This window comes from Dunckerocampus dactyliophorus, chromosome 21 (assembly GCF_027744805.1).
Source record: "Dunckerocampus dactyliophorus isolate RoL2022-P2 chromosome 21, RoL_Ddac_1.1, whole genome shotgun sequence".
NCBI classification, from domain to species: Eukaryota; Metazoa; Chordata; class Actinopteri; order Syngnathiformes; family Syngnathidae; genus Dunckerocampus; species Dunckerocampus dactyliophorus.
Genome location: NC_072839.1, coordinates 7,017,682 through 7,030,174, shown reverse-complemented (window position 1 = coordinate 7,030,174; position 12,493 = coordinate 7,017,682). Strand labels below are relative to the sequence as shown.

At 41.0% G+C, this 12,493-nt stretch overlaps 1 protein-coding gene across 1 annotated transcript in view; it reads right to left on the bottom strand.

The window, feature by feature from the left end:
* The window catches only part of LOC129174399 (collagen alpha-1(XXI) chain-like), a 79,975-nt gene that overhangs the window by 9,842 nt on the left and 57,640 nt on the right, over nucleotides 1-12,493 (bottom strand). Inside the window, exons 23-25 of the mRNA XM_054766382.1 lie at nucleotides 7,359-7,391; nucleotides 2,867-3,022; nucleotides 2,648-2,702 (exon numbers count right to left, since the gene is read on the bottom strand). Of these exons, the coding sequence (XP_054622357.1) occupies nucleotides 2,648-2,702; nucleotides 2,867-3,022; nucleotides 7,359-7,391 (244 nt within the window). The remainder of the gene's footprint in view (nucleotides 1-2,647; nucleotides 2,703-2,866; nucleotides 3,023-7,358; nucleotides 7,392-12,493) is intronic.

Below are 12,493 nucleotides of genomic sequence, written 5' to 3'. Positions count from 1 at the left end.
TAATAACAACAGGTGACAGCATGAATGGCCCTCATGTAATTCTCCATGCTGCTCTTTGCCTTCTCGCATTTTCAGCATAACCAATCACAATCAATGGCACAGCTGTCCCCTCCTCAGTTTTTCTCACCACTTTTCCTGCCCTTTTCGTGACAGCTAATTGTATCTGCACTTTGATGTCCATTACAGCTGCTGGTTTGTGAACGAAGACATCATTATTTCTCAGAGACGGGGGCAAGTCGGTGTTTCGCAAGTCTCAAGTAAGCCTCAAGTCTTTAATCTCAAGTCTCGAGTCGAGTCTCAGCTAAAGACTTGGGATGCGGACACATTTGACTCAATGTAGTCACTGAACATCTCAAGTATTTTCAAGTCATCAGCCTGAAGCCCTGAGTCACTTGATGTCAAAGTCCGAGTCGAGTTGGAAGTGTTTGGTGATACAGTCAAGTCGAGTCCAAAGTCATCAAAATTGCCACTCGAGTCTGATTCGAGTCCAAGTTGCGGGACTTGAGTTCACACCTCTGCTATTTCTTCCAAATGTCCTCGTATAGGTGTTTATATTAGTTTAATAACATTACTTATTAGCTAACTTTTTGGACTTCATCATGTCCCAAGCGGAGGTGCACCAAAGAAAAGGAAAACAGTCACCATGGGAGTGAAAATGAACATCATAAAAGCTCAGAGAGGAGAAATGCCCACCAATATTGGCCACTCTTGTGGTCCTAACAGCTCAACTGTAGCAACCATCATGAAGGATAAAGATGATTGAATGCTAGTGAATGACGTCTGGGAGGAAAGAGTAGATTAACCTTCCAGACCAGCCTGGGACAATATTTTAAGACGATATTAAGGCCTGCATGCCAACCAAAGGGATTAAAGCAAGTAAGGAGTTGTTGTGTTTTTTTAAAGTTCCATGAAATTTTTGGATTTGATTACCTTTTAAAGGGGGTACCCTGATCGATCGGCCACTGATCAGCATCGGCTGATTTCCATGAAAAAGCATGGTATCGACATATGCCGATACTTGTTTTTGATACTTGCTTTTTAACGCCGATCACCTTCGCCGTTCAGCTCCGCCCCCATTGCAGCATCCAGCCTATAGTGACCATCTCCCCCCCCACTTTCCCTTCACAAAGCCAAAACTGGGGTGGCATCTTAAAATGCTTAAGTTTGGCGTGGCATTCGGGGGACGAGCACTAGGCAGGGTGTGGTGAGTTTTCGCGACTCCGATGTGATCATTGGTAGGGTGGCGGCCAGGCAAAACGCAGGACACCCACCCATGTCTAGGTCAAGCTGCTCTTGCATCCAACCACACGAGGCGCCTGCAAGCCTGCTTTTCATTCAGGTTTTCAGTTAATAATGTGAGAACACTCGAAAGAAATACATTCTAAAATACAAAATATGAGTTGTTGATACCAGCATTTTGTTAACGTTCTGGTGAAACTAGCATGTTCGCTTTGTTTGGGTTACAATAAGCTATGAAAATGGCCATTTTCATTTTGTAAAAGTAGCTCTCACAAGAAAAATGTTGGTGACCCCTGATATAGCCAATGGTACATTTAAAAATGTACACTTCAATGAAAACTGTACTTATTTTTGTAATTTTGTCCATCATTCACAATCCTTATGTGAAACATGAACACATATTTCGTTCCCTTTTCTGCGCGTTCGAACGAGAGAAAACAAGTTAGTACGAGCCAGCTAGCAATGCACGTCATGGGAGATACCATTTTTGACGCTAGAGCCCGAACGAAAAACCCTCAAAAAAACGCCAACAGTGTTCCATTTACATAACTGACCTGTATATTATCCAAACTACAGCGAAATTGTTATTGTAGCAGCTAACACGGAAAACTATATTCATCTGGCGGAGTAACGCGACGCCTCGCTCGTCTCAGCGTCACTCACAACGCTTCAAGCCACTGCAACGGGACAGTGGATACTATTGGCTCTCGATTTTGGTCCAAAGACTCAACAAGATGCTCTTTGGTGTCAGCATTATTTCCCTGAGGACTGGAGCACAGGTATTGTCAGCCATCCCAAAGAGAGAGAACATTGTAAGTGTCGTCACTGTTTCTAAGCTACTGTTGTTGACGGAAGTAGCGTTAGCTGTATGGGCTATGTCAAATCAATGCACCTGGGAAAGAAGTTTCGATAATTTTAGTTTAAAATCATCAAAATACGCAAAGATACTGTAAGTATCGCAATGTACTTTTAATGCATGATTACAGCATGTATGTAAAACAATAAAATGTTTTTTTAGAAGGCTTCAAAGTCGAAATAGGTACCTCCCGTGACATGCAATGTTAGCTGGCTCATGCTAACTCGCTTTCTCTCGTTAGAACGCACAGAAAAGGGAAAGAAATATGTGTTACCCTACAAATTTGTGGGGCGTGAATGCTAAATCATCGGGTTTACATATATGAACACTTACTACAGTTGGTTTCAAGCTGCAAATAAATATGCAGCTGAAATTTTGCGAAAGTTTGTAAGAGCATGAATAGTTAATGGGGTTGCAAGGCATTGAAAACGTCGTAAACCACTGCCCTCGACGTTCACCATTTGTAGTTTTGAGCATTGCTACTTTATCCGAGCCTGCGTGAATTTTATTCAGACATTGACCTTCATGCCATGAAAACCAAAAGGTACTTACTGCGAAGGACATCAGTGCAGAGCCTTGCAAGATGCTCATCTGAGGGTGACTTGCCCTGAAACACAAAAGCAAACCTCAAACTGCAGCTTTAAAAGATTGTCTTAATCTTAATCTAGCCTTGACATTCACAGTGTAACCCCGGTGCTCCCAAGCATGACTTTTTCATATCTTGGCAGAAATCCAATGTGTACAGAGGCAATCATGACAACATTTACTCACTGGCTTTCCGGGATATCCAGGCTGGCCTGGTTGACCCGGCAGCCCATCCAGGCCGGGAAATCCCCTGGGACCGACAGCACCCGTGTGGCCCGCGTGGCCCATGTCTCCTTTGTTACCATTAAGCCCCCGAAGACCCTCATCGCCTTTCGATCCTTTCTGAAGGAGGGCAGATGAGAGAAAATCTCAAATGATGGTGATGGCACATGTTTAGCAAGAGTCAATCAAACACTAAGGGCTGCCATGTTTGGAATGTGCCCGCTGAAGGTGTGAATCAAGTTTTTATACAATTTCAGTTTTTTAATGGCTTTCGGCACATTCCAAACATACAATTGAACAGGAAAACTGAAAAAAAGTAGCAAAAATGGAAGAATATTGCAGTAATTTTATGAGAATAGTCCAAATATTAGGAGAATAAAGTTATAATATTCAGAAAAAAGTGGTAATCTTTTTAGAAATTCCTAATTTCACAAAAATAATGTAATATAAGGAAAAATATTTTAGAAGCATAAAGTTGAAATAGCGAAGAAAAAAATGTAACAGCGTAATTTTTCAGTGGAATATCATGAGAAACAAAACAAACAATAAAGACGGAAATTTTGGAAAATGAGGTTGGGAAAAAGTTGAGAATGAAGACGAGAAAGAAATTGAAATATTTGGGGATAAAGTCATATAATGAGAAAAAAGATTCACAAACATATAGTTAAATTATATGCAAAAATAGAAAAAATAACAAATGTAAGGAGAACAAGTTCATATAGAGGCTGTTTATAACATGGGTTGGTTTGACAAATTTCCGATAATATCAGCCGACTGATATTTTCGGCCTATATTACCATAAAAATGAGATATCGGCTCATATCGGTATGGGTTTTTCTGCCAATCATGATATCGATGTGCGAGTGAGACCTCATCAAACTGCAATTATTTCAAAGTTTTGCTTTGGGATTGCAATTTTGCAATGACTAAATGATGCATGAAGCGCTGCTGCCGATATCAGTATCAGCTGATATTGGTATAGCCATCAGTAAAGAAGTGCTGCAGACTAGAGGCTATTAGTAAGACAACCAATATTGAGCATTTTTAAAAATGTGGTATTGAGTCACTCTGGAATTCCCGCTGCTCCTTTAATTAGGACAGTCGTTTTTCATAGAAATACATGAAATGATCATAAAAGCCCTCATTGAATGGTGGTGGTTAAAATGAAAGGCAGGTACCACAGAGATAATGCAAATGTTAAAAAATTTATTAGACTCATTTTTGGATGGCTATTTAACATATTTTAAGTGTTAAAAGTGACCATGCCACAAATTTACAGAGAAATGAATATGCGTCAATAAGTCGGACCTGTTTCCAGTGAGGGTTGGGCTGCCCTTTGTCACCGATTCTGTTTATTACTTTTATGGACAGAATTTCTAGGTGTAGCCAGATCGTTGAGGGGTTCCGGTTTGGTGGCTGCAGGATTGGGTCTCTGCTTTTTGCAGATGATATGGTCCTGCTGGCTTCATCGAGCCGTGACCTCGATGAGATCCCCGACCTGGGGAGTTTAGGGACCTCGGGGTCTTGTTCACGAGTGAGGGAAGAATGGAACGCGAGATCAACAGGCGAACTGGTACGCCGTCTGCAGTGATGCAGACTCTACATCGGTCCGTTGTGGTGAAGAGAGAGCTGAGCCGAAAGGCAAAGCTCTCAGTTTACCAGTCGATCTACGTTCCTACCCTCACCTATGGTCATGAGATTAGGGTAGTGACCGAAAGGACAATATCGCGGGTACAAGCGGATGAAATGAGTTTCCTCCGTAGGGTGGCTGGGCTCTCCTGTCATCCGGGAGAGACTCGGAGTAGAACCGCTACTCCTCCGCATTGAGAGGAACCGGACGAGGTGGCTTCGGTATCTTGCCAGGATACCTCCCAGACACCTCCCTGGGGAGGTGTTCAGGGCACGACCGGTAGAAGGCCTCAGGGAAGACCCAGGACACGTTGGAAAGACTATGTTTCCCAACTGGCCTGGGAACGCCTCGAGATCCGCCGGGAGGAGCTGGACGAAGTGGCCGGGGAGAGAGAAGTCTGGGCGTCCCTGCTTAGGCTTCCCTCCGCAACCCGACCTCGGATAAGCGGTTGAAGATGAATGGATAGTTAGATAAATATGCTGCGTCCAACTTGTGCTATCATTTTATTGATATAGTGAAACCTGTTTAAGTCGACATCCCTCAGATTGGCTGACTCATATCAACATAGTAAATTTTTGATGTAACTGAAAATAGCCATCTCTTGCACGTTTATTCAGGACTTTTGCAAGGAGAATGGGTGATAATAAAGGATTTTTGGATCTACAGCAGTTTGTTGACATGGTTTTCCTCTATTTGTGTCCGGCTGACAAGTCTACCGCAAAAAAAGAAAAGGTCTTTGGTCGGATGCTGAACCTTTGAAGGTAAGTGCCAGTTCCTGCCCCGTTGCCCCGCCCACTGTTCTTTGCTTGGTTTTTATTGGTTTTGTCATCACCATGAATCAGCTTTTGCAAAAAGACGCTGGTGATAATTATGAAATTAACAATGCTACGACGCATCGACACAAACATCGCCATACGCACCCAAACTATTGTACCGTACAGCAAAGACGGTTTGGTTTCGGTGCTAATATAATGCAGACTCAGCCACCTGCTTGAAGGTGATATTGTGCAAGTAACGTCTCTGTCACTCACCACAACAACATACAACACTTCCTCATGATCCACCGATCACAGTCATGACGAGGAATTCTAAACATCACAACTAGCAAACACTGTTGTATCGCTACTCCAACGCTGTGTATCAATTACCAATTTCTGCTCAAATTGTGCGGAATGTATGCACTTAAAGTATTTTTTACTTAATTTAGTAACATCAGGATTTTTTTTGCACATATTCAATGTGTTCTGCATTGTACTTGGTTTTGTTCTGACAATTATTAATTATGACAATTATTAATATGTAAACAATACCCAACACAACATAAACTGAGGGATTTTTCCTAGAAATTACCCCTTTGGGTCTGAAATTTAATACCGACAAATGTGGTTGAACATGTACATCAACAACAGCTTAAGTGGGCAGTTTTTAATAAGTAAAGACAAGACTAGATAGGACAGTTGTCTTCGAATATTTTCACTAGAGCTGTCCTATCGAGCCTTTGGCATCCAAGGAGGCTTCAACAGTCATGCTCAAAGACTAGAAGGACAGCTCTAGTCTAAGTCCTTTACGGCAACTGTCCTATCTAGTCTTTAAGCATGCAGGGTATTGTATTCCAAGGCACTGAATCAATCGCAACCGGACTGTTGAGGTTGTCTTAGTAGACGATTTGCCTCTCCTCTAAGCAGGCTTCATCAGGTCATGCTCAAAAACTAGATAGGACAGTTGTCTTAAAGGACTAAGACTAGAGTTGTCCTCTCTGAGCAAACTTCACCGGTTCATAGACTAGATAGGACAATTGTCTTAGAAGACTCAGACTGTCCTATTTAGGACAGTTGTCTTTAAAAAGTTAGACTAAATCTGCTCTATCTAGTCTTTGAGCATCTGAGCAGGCTGTATCAGTTCATGCTCAAAGGAGCTCAAAGACTAGACAGGACAAATAGGAGATCAGGGCTGCCCTATCTACTCTTTGAGCATGACCTGATGAAGTGTGCTTGGATGCTGAAAGACTAGATAGGGCAGCTCTGGTCTAAGTCAGATAGGACACCTGTCTTAGAAGACTAAGAGTAAAGCTGTCCTATCTGAGCAGGCTTCATCGGGTCATACTCAAAGACTAGATAGGAAAGCTGTAATCAGACTAGAGCTGTCCTATTTAGTTTTTGAGTATGAATTGACTCTATACTAGAGTATTTACACTAGATAGGACAGCTCTAATATAACTTCATAGATAGGACTTGTCCTATCTAAGACCTAGGACCTATTGATGCAGCCCGCTTGGATGCTCAATGACTAGATAGGGCCGCTTTTGTCAGCTCAGTCTTCTAAGACAACTGTCCTATCTAGTTTTTGAGCATGAACTGATGAAGCCCGCTCACAGGAGAGGCGAAACGTTTTCTACGACAACCGAACAGTCCGATTGTGATTGATTCGGTGCCCTGACGATACAATGCCCTGGATGAATGAGAATATTCAGAGACATCATTCATTTGTTAATGATTCAAAGTGATGAACTCAAAGATGATATTTGAATGAAATACATATCAACAAACAAAACAACTACTTCACAAGAGGAGGAAGCTCCAGCTCCAGAAATTGTGATTCTCCAGACAGTAGAGTAAAGTGTTTGCTATTTCAAATGTGATCGCCTTTGGAAATAATGCTTTTGTGATGTATATTTTTGCCCAGGGGGTTAGATTTCCGCAGGCCTAAAGGTATTGGCTCTGTAAGTCTTCCAAAGAAGCCACAAAGGCTTGTCAGGGCTGCTCACTGTGGGGCAGAATAAGAGAGAATGGATTATATCTAATACTGCAAAAGTCTAATTTGACATACCTCTCCGTCTCTTCCTCTGGGTCCCACTTGGCCCTGATGGAAGAAAGGAAAGAGAGCGGAGAGGGTGGGGATGAAAAGGAGGAAGAGAAAGAAACGGAGAAAGACATTGGAAATGAGCGCTTACATATCAAAGGTGTCAGAGGAGTGATGCTCACAGCTCTGCATTGGCGATGCAGAACTCTTATTTTCCTGTCAAAGCCGTTGGCTTACACAACATTTTAGATTGCTTATTCCACTGCAATCTCTAACACTCCTTTTGTACTTGTTGTAACATGATGAAAAATGCAGCTGTGAATCTTTTATTGCTTAGAAATTCTGCGCGGCTGCTTTGGAGGATTAAACACTTGAACATGCTATATCTGGGACTCTAGGCGTGCTCCGTTTCTCGTTAAAAAAAACCCACTCTTTTCTTCGTTCATGAATCCTTTATGACAACAATGACGTTTACGTGCACATAATATTCCTGTTCGGTTCATGTTCTCTCCATTAATTTGCTCATTTTATAATTCACCAGTGTACTTGACTGATTGGGGCACTGCACTGACGTCAGCCTCCCTCTGAGCTCAGGGTCTTCTGGCTCCCTCTGTTGTACAGAGGCAACATAGCAGTGCCCTTACTGCTGCCTTTCATGTTTACAACGACATCAGCCCTTTGAATTTATACATACAGTGGAACCGAAAATTGCCATTGCCTTACTGGTGACCTTTAAGGAGAATGATCAGAAAGGATTTTTTAATCAATGGTTGTTTGTTGACTTGGTTTTCCTCCATTTGTGCATATTTGCATTAGATTCTTGTGTTTTTATATGATATTTTATCGTCTTATTTGGCACAGCTGCTTCCGTTATTTCATTGTAGGTCTTGACTACAATGGCAATAAAACGTTCGTACATGGGCAAATCTTTCTTCCTAAATGAAATAATAAATTGATGTTTTTTTAGTTGCTGTGGTGCCGTGTGCACATTTTAACGTGTAACAAGACAGTACCGTAAATTACGGTCTTAAACTTTAAACCCTTATACAGCGGCTATCCTATGGCTAAATTCTAATCTCGTGGCATCTCCTTCACTTCAGAGCTACTACAAATTGTTTAAATACTGTGCCACTCGCGAGTCAGTGAGGAAACGGTAGCTCTTTCTTTGGCAGGAGTCAATCAGTGCAGTCAGGAGGTCATTGTATGTAACAGTATAACAACATAACAGTCTGACTCACAGTGACATCTTACTCAGAACAACACTAAATTCATAATACTCCAAAAGTATAACTCAGAAATATATAAACATGTATCAATACGAGACCAATCATGTACACATACAAAACCAACATTTTAAAGTTTTCCCATAAGGGGCGTTCATTGGGGCACTGCACTGACGTCAGCCTCCCTCTGAGCTCTGTGCTCAGGGTCCTCTGGCTCCCTCTGTTGTACAGCGGCAACATTGCAGTGCCATCCATCTGATCTTCTGGCAGTAATGCATTATGGATAGATGTTAAAATAGCTGCTATTTGTTATTTTAAACTTGTATTGGTACATGTAATGTATATTTCCTAGGTACCTTTTGAGTGTTAAGTTGCTGTGTGATGAATTTAATGTTGTTTGTAAGATGACACCGTGACGTGAATCAGACTGTTATATTGAGTAATGACTGCATTAGAAAAACAAGTTTCAGCAGTAGAACATAGGTAAGTTTCAGGAAAATATCAGTTCCAAACTAGAAAAGGGAGAAAACCAGCTTTTTGTGAAAAAATACATTTCAAGCATAACTTTCACTTTGACACAAATCTTTTTTGCTTTTGTGACAGCTCACATATCTAAACAACTATACCACAACATAAACAACAATAAAAAAAGGGGTTGTTTTACATGAAAATAATTTATTTGCAAATATAACACGATGAACTATTTACAGTTTTCACATTTGGAACTGAACTATGTGTGTGCATGTGTGTGCTCGCAAAAAAAATTCCCCTTCTGCCGGCGACACTCCTCCTCACTCTCTCACTTCCTGCTTCCTGTCATGTGTGATTTTTCCATCTACATGATCTCTGCCGAACCCTTATCAAATGCACTTCTACCACCTTGTGGCCGTTTTTATGGCTAAAAATTGCTCTGAAGTGAAATGCATTAGTGGAGAGTTGCGCCATCACCTCTTTTTGCCGTTGTTAAGATGGGCGTTCGGGTTTAATAAATCATATAACTGTGTCTTTGGTATTGAATGAGTTAATGGCAGCCGGAACCGGTTGCTAGCTACGTCGGCGCCTATGATGTCATCAGCGGTCTCCTCTCAAAAATGGCAACACAAAATATTATATTAGTGTAGTTTTACAATTCAAATTTTACATGTATCAAACCATTCTAAATGCATATAAATGACGAATGAAGGGATGTGATTCTTGATGTCACTGTTCCCAAAGACACTATGTGACAGCGAGATCAACACCTTCACCACTTTCCTGTTTTGTCATGAGTTATTTCTTAAATTCTGTGGGTTCTCCTCACCTTCTTCATGAAAATGCTGGCACTTTAGGCTCCATTTTGGATTATTGAGGTGACAAACGCTATTGAATTCAATAAATACTTTATTGCAAAACAGGAAGAGGTTGGCGTTGATCTCCCTGCCACATTGTGTCTTTGGGAACAGTGATGTCAAGAATCACGTCTTCAAGGAACCTTAAGTGTATTTATGCCTTTCATTCCACATTTATATGTATTTATAAACATTTCGATGTTTCTTAACTACAATTGTAAAACCATAACATTTTGGGGTTTTGGGAACGGTTTAATTGGATTATTTTTGTGGGAAAAATTCATTCTATATCGTCCGTTTCGGTTAGAGTCGGACCGTCTGGAACGAATTAATGATGCTAAGTAGGGTTCCACTCTATTGTTTGCCTAAATTAAGCATTTTCAAGCATAAAAATCAACAAAATCAACTAAAAATACAAGGCATTAGAAAGACACATTCAAAGGCGGTGTCATATGTGGTATTCAACACTGATCACTAGGTGTCCGTAATGTCACATTGATGAGACAATAACCCCCACAGGAAGTACTGTACAGGAACTGGAAATAAAAAGGGAACAACGAGCAACTCTCCCAATGCTAATAATACGTGTGAGTCTTATTTAAGTCTTATATGCTTAAATATATGCTCATTTCTCTTGTTATACAACTATATTAGGTAATGTGAGTGTACAAGTAAGTATAGGGGTGTTATTCCATGTCTAGAGGGCTTTAATATGCTAAAATCCTGATTTAGAAGGTTGGAAACTACACTTTGTGGAAATTCACTTATCACAGTCAGGTCTGGAACCAATGAACTGCGATAAACTAGGGGCGACTGTACTCATGTAATAATATTAGTGTTCAAGGATGCACTTTATAATATTTACGCATACTTATCATTACATTTGTTTCCTCCTCACCCCACAAAAGTAAACCTTTACCACCTCTGTTCCACACAGTGCCGTACCCCCCCAAAAAAATCTCACAATTCTTTGTGATCTGAGCATTGAGCGTGCACATTTTCTTATTTGCATGTTGATTTAACCTAATAGCGGGGTTGATACAGGCATATCTCAGGGGGCGGAATCAGGCTTTTAATAACTGCAAAATGATTCAATTGAATCTGAAAAAGCCGTTGAAGTTTTCAGAAGATTTACTATATCGTGTTTCGTTCAGGAGTGTTGTTTGCGTGTGCTTGTAGTGAGTGTCGCCGGGTTTGACAAATGGTGCTTCTGTCTTCTTCTCTCATTCACAAGCATGCCTCGCAAACACTGTCCGGATTAGCAATAATACTGCAAGAGGAAATAATGTCACATAGCAAATCAACGCTTGCAAATTACATTTTTCTAAACAGGCCCCTCGGCGAGTCATTTTAGTCATCCAAGTGCTGAAGGAAGAAAATGAGTTTGGTCTGTATTTAAACAGGTGTCTTTTGAGATTACTTTTTCGATTAGATGCTTGATGAACCAATATAGTGGCAATAGCTTTGAAGCGAATGCTGATGCAGGTTCAGTTTCCGCTCACTCCATTCAAAGCGTCGAAGAAAAGGGTGACCTTGTGTCTTAATGGGCAAGGATTCATCCAGCTCCGCAATTTCTTGCTTGCGTTCCAAAAAGGGTAACTGGGGACTCTGTGAGTGTGGATGGTTGTGCCCTGTGATTGACTGGTGACCAGTCCAGGGTGTGTCCCGCTTCTCACCCGATCTTAGTTGGGATAGGCTCCAGCCATCCACCCATTTGTGACACGCTTTGCTGTCATGGGTTCAGATCCGACAGTGTCACGTGTTTGACAAGCAACATCTGAATAGTTCAGACAAGGCATGGGAGAATGTGATGTCATATGAGACCAAAATTGAGCTCATTTGCATCAACTCGACTTGACGTGTTTGAAAGGCAGAGAAATGCTGAATATGAGCCCAACAACGCCATCCCTTCCTGTCAAACATAGAGGTGAAGACTTCACCTGTGAAACTGTTATTTTGAAAAATGTCTGTATAGTTAATAACAGTTTTACGATGGTGACAGTTTAACCTTGAAATTTCTATTTCAGCCATTTATGACAGTATATTTTTTCTAGGTGTCACCAGCTCCATTTTAATTTGGACTTTTGTCAAAGCGTGCCTTGAATTTTCCCCTGCTTCCTTAACTCATTCAATATCAAAGACATATTTATACGTTTTTATACACGCGAACGCCCGATCTCAAAGATGTATTTATACTTCTTTGACATTTTTTTTGTGTGAGAGGCAAAAAGAGGCGATGACACAACTGCAGACTAAAAGAAGTCAGCTTTTGAGCAGATTTAAGCTATAAAAACAGCAGAAGTGCGTTTGATAAGTGCTCGGCGTGGCTCTTTTGCATGTAAAAACACACTCGACAGCAAGGAGGAAGCGTAGGAGTGTAGCGTGCAGACGTTTACGCATTGTCGAGAAATTTTAACGCTGGCACACACAAACGCGCGCATGCACAAGTGTGCACACACACAGTTTAGTTCCAATTGTGAAAATTGTAAATAGTTCATGGTGTTATATTTGCAAATAAATTGTTATTTTGATGTAAAACAACCCTTTTTTGTGTTGTTTATGTTGTGGTATAGTTGTTTAGATATTTGAGCTGTCACAAAAGCAAAAAGTA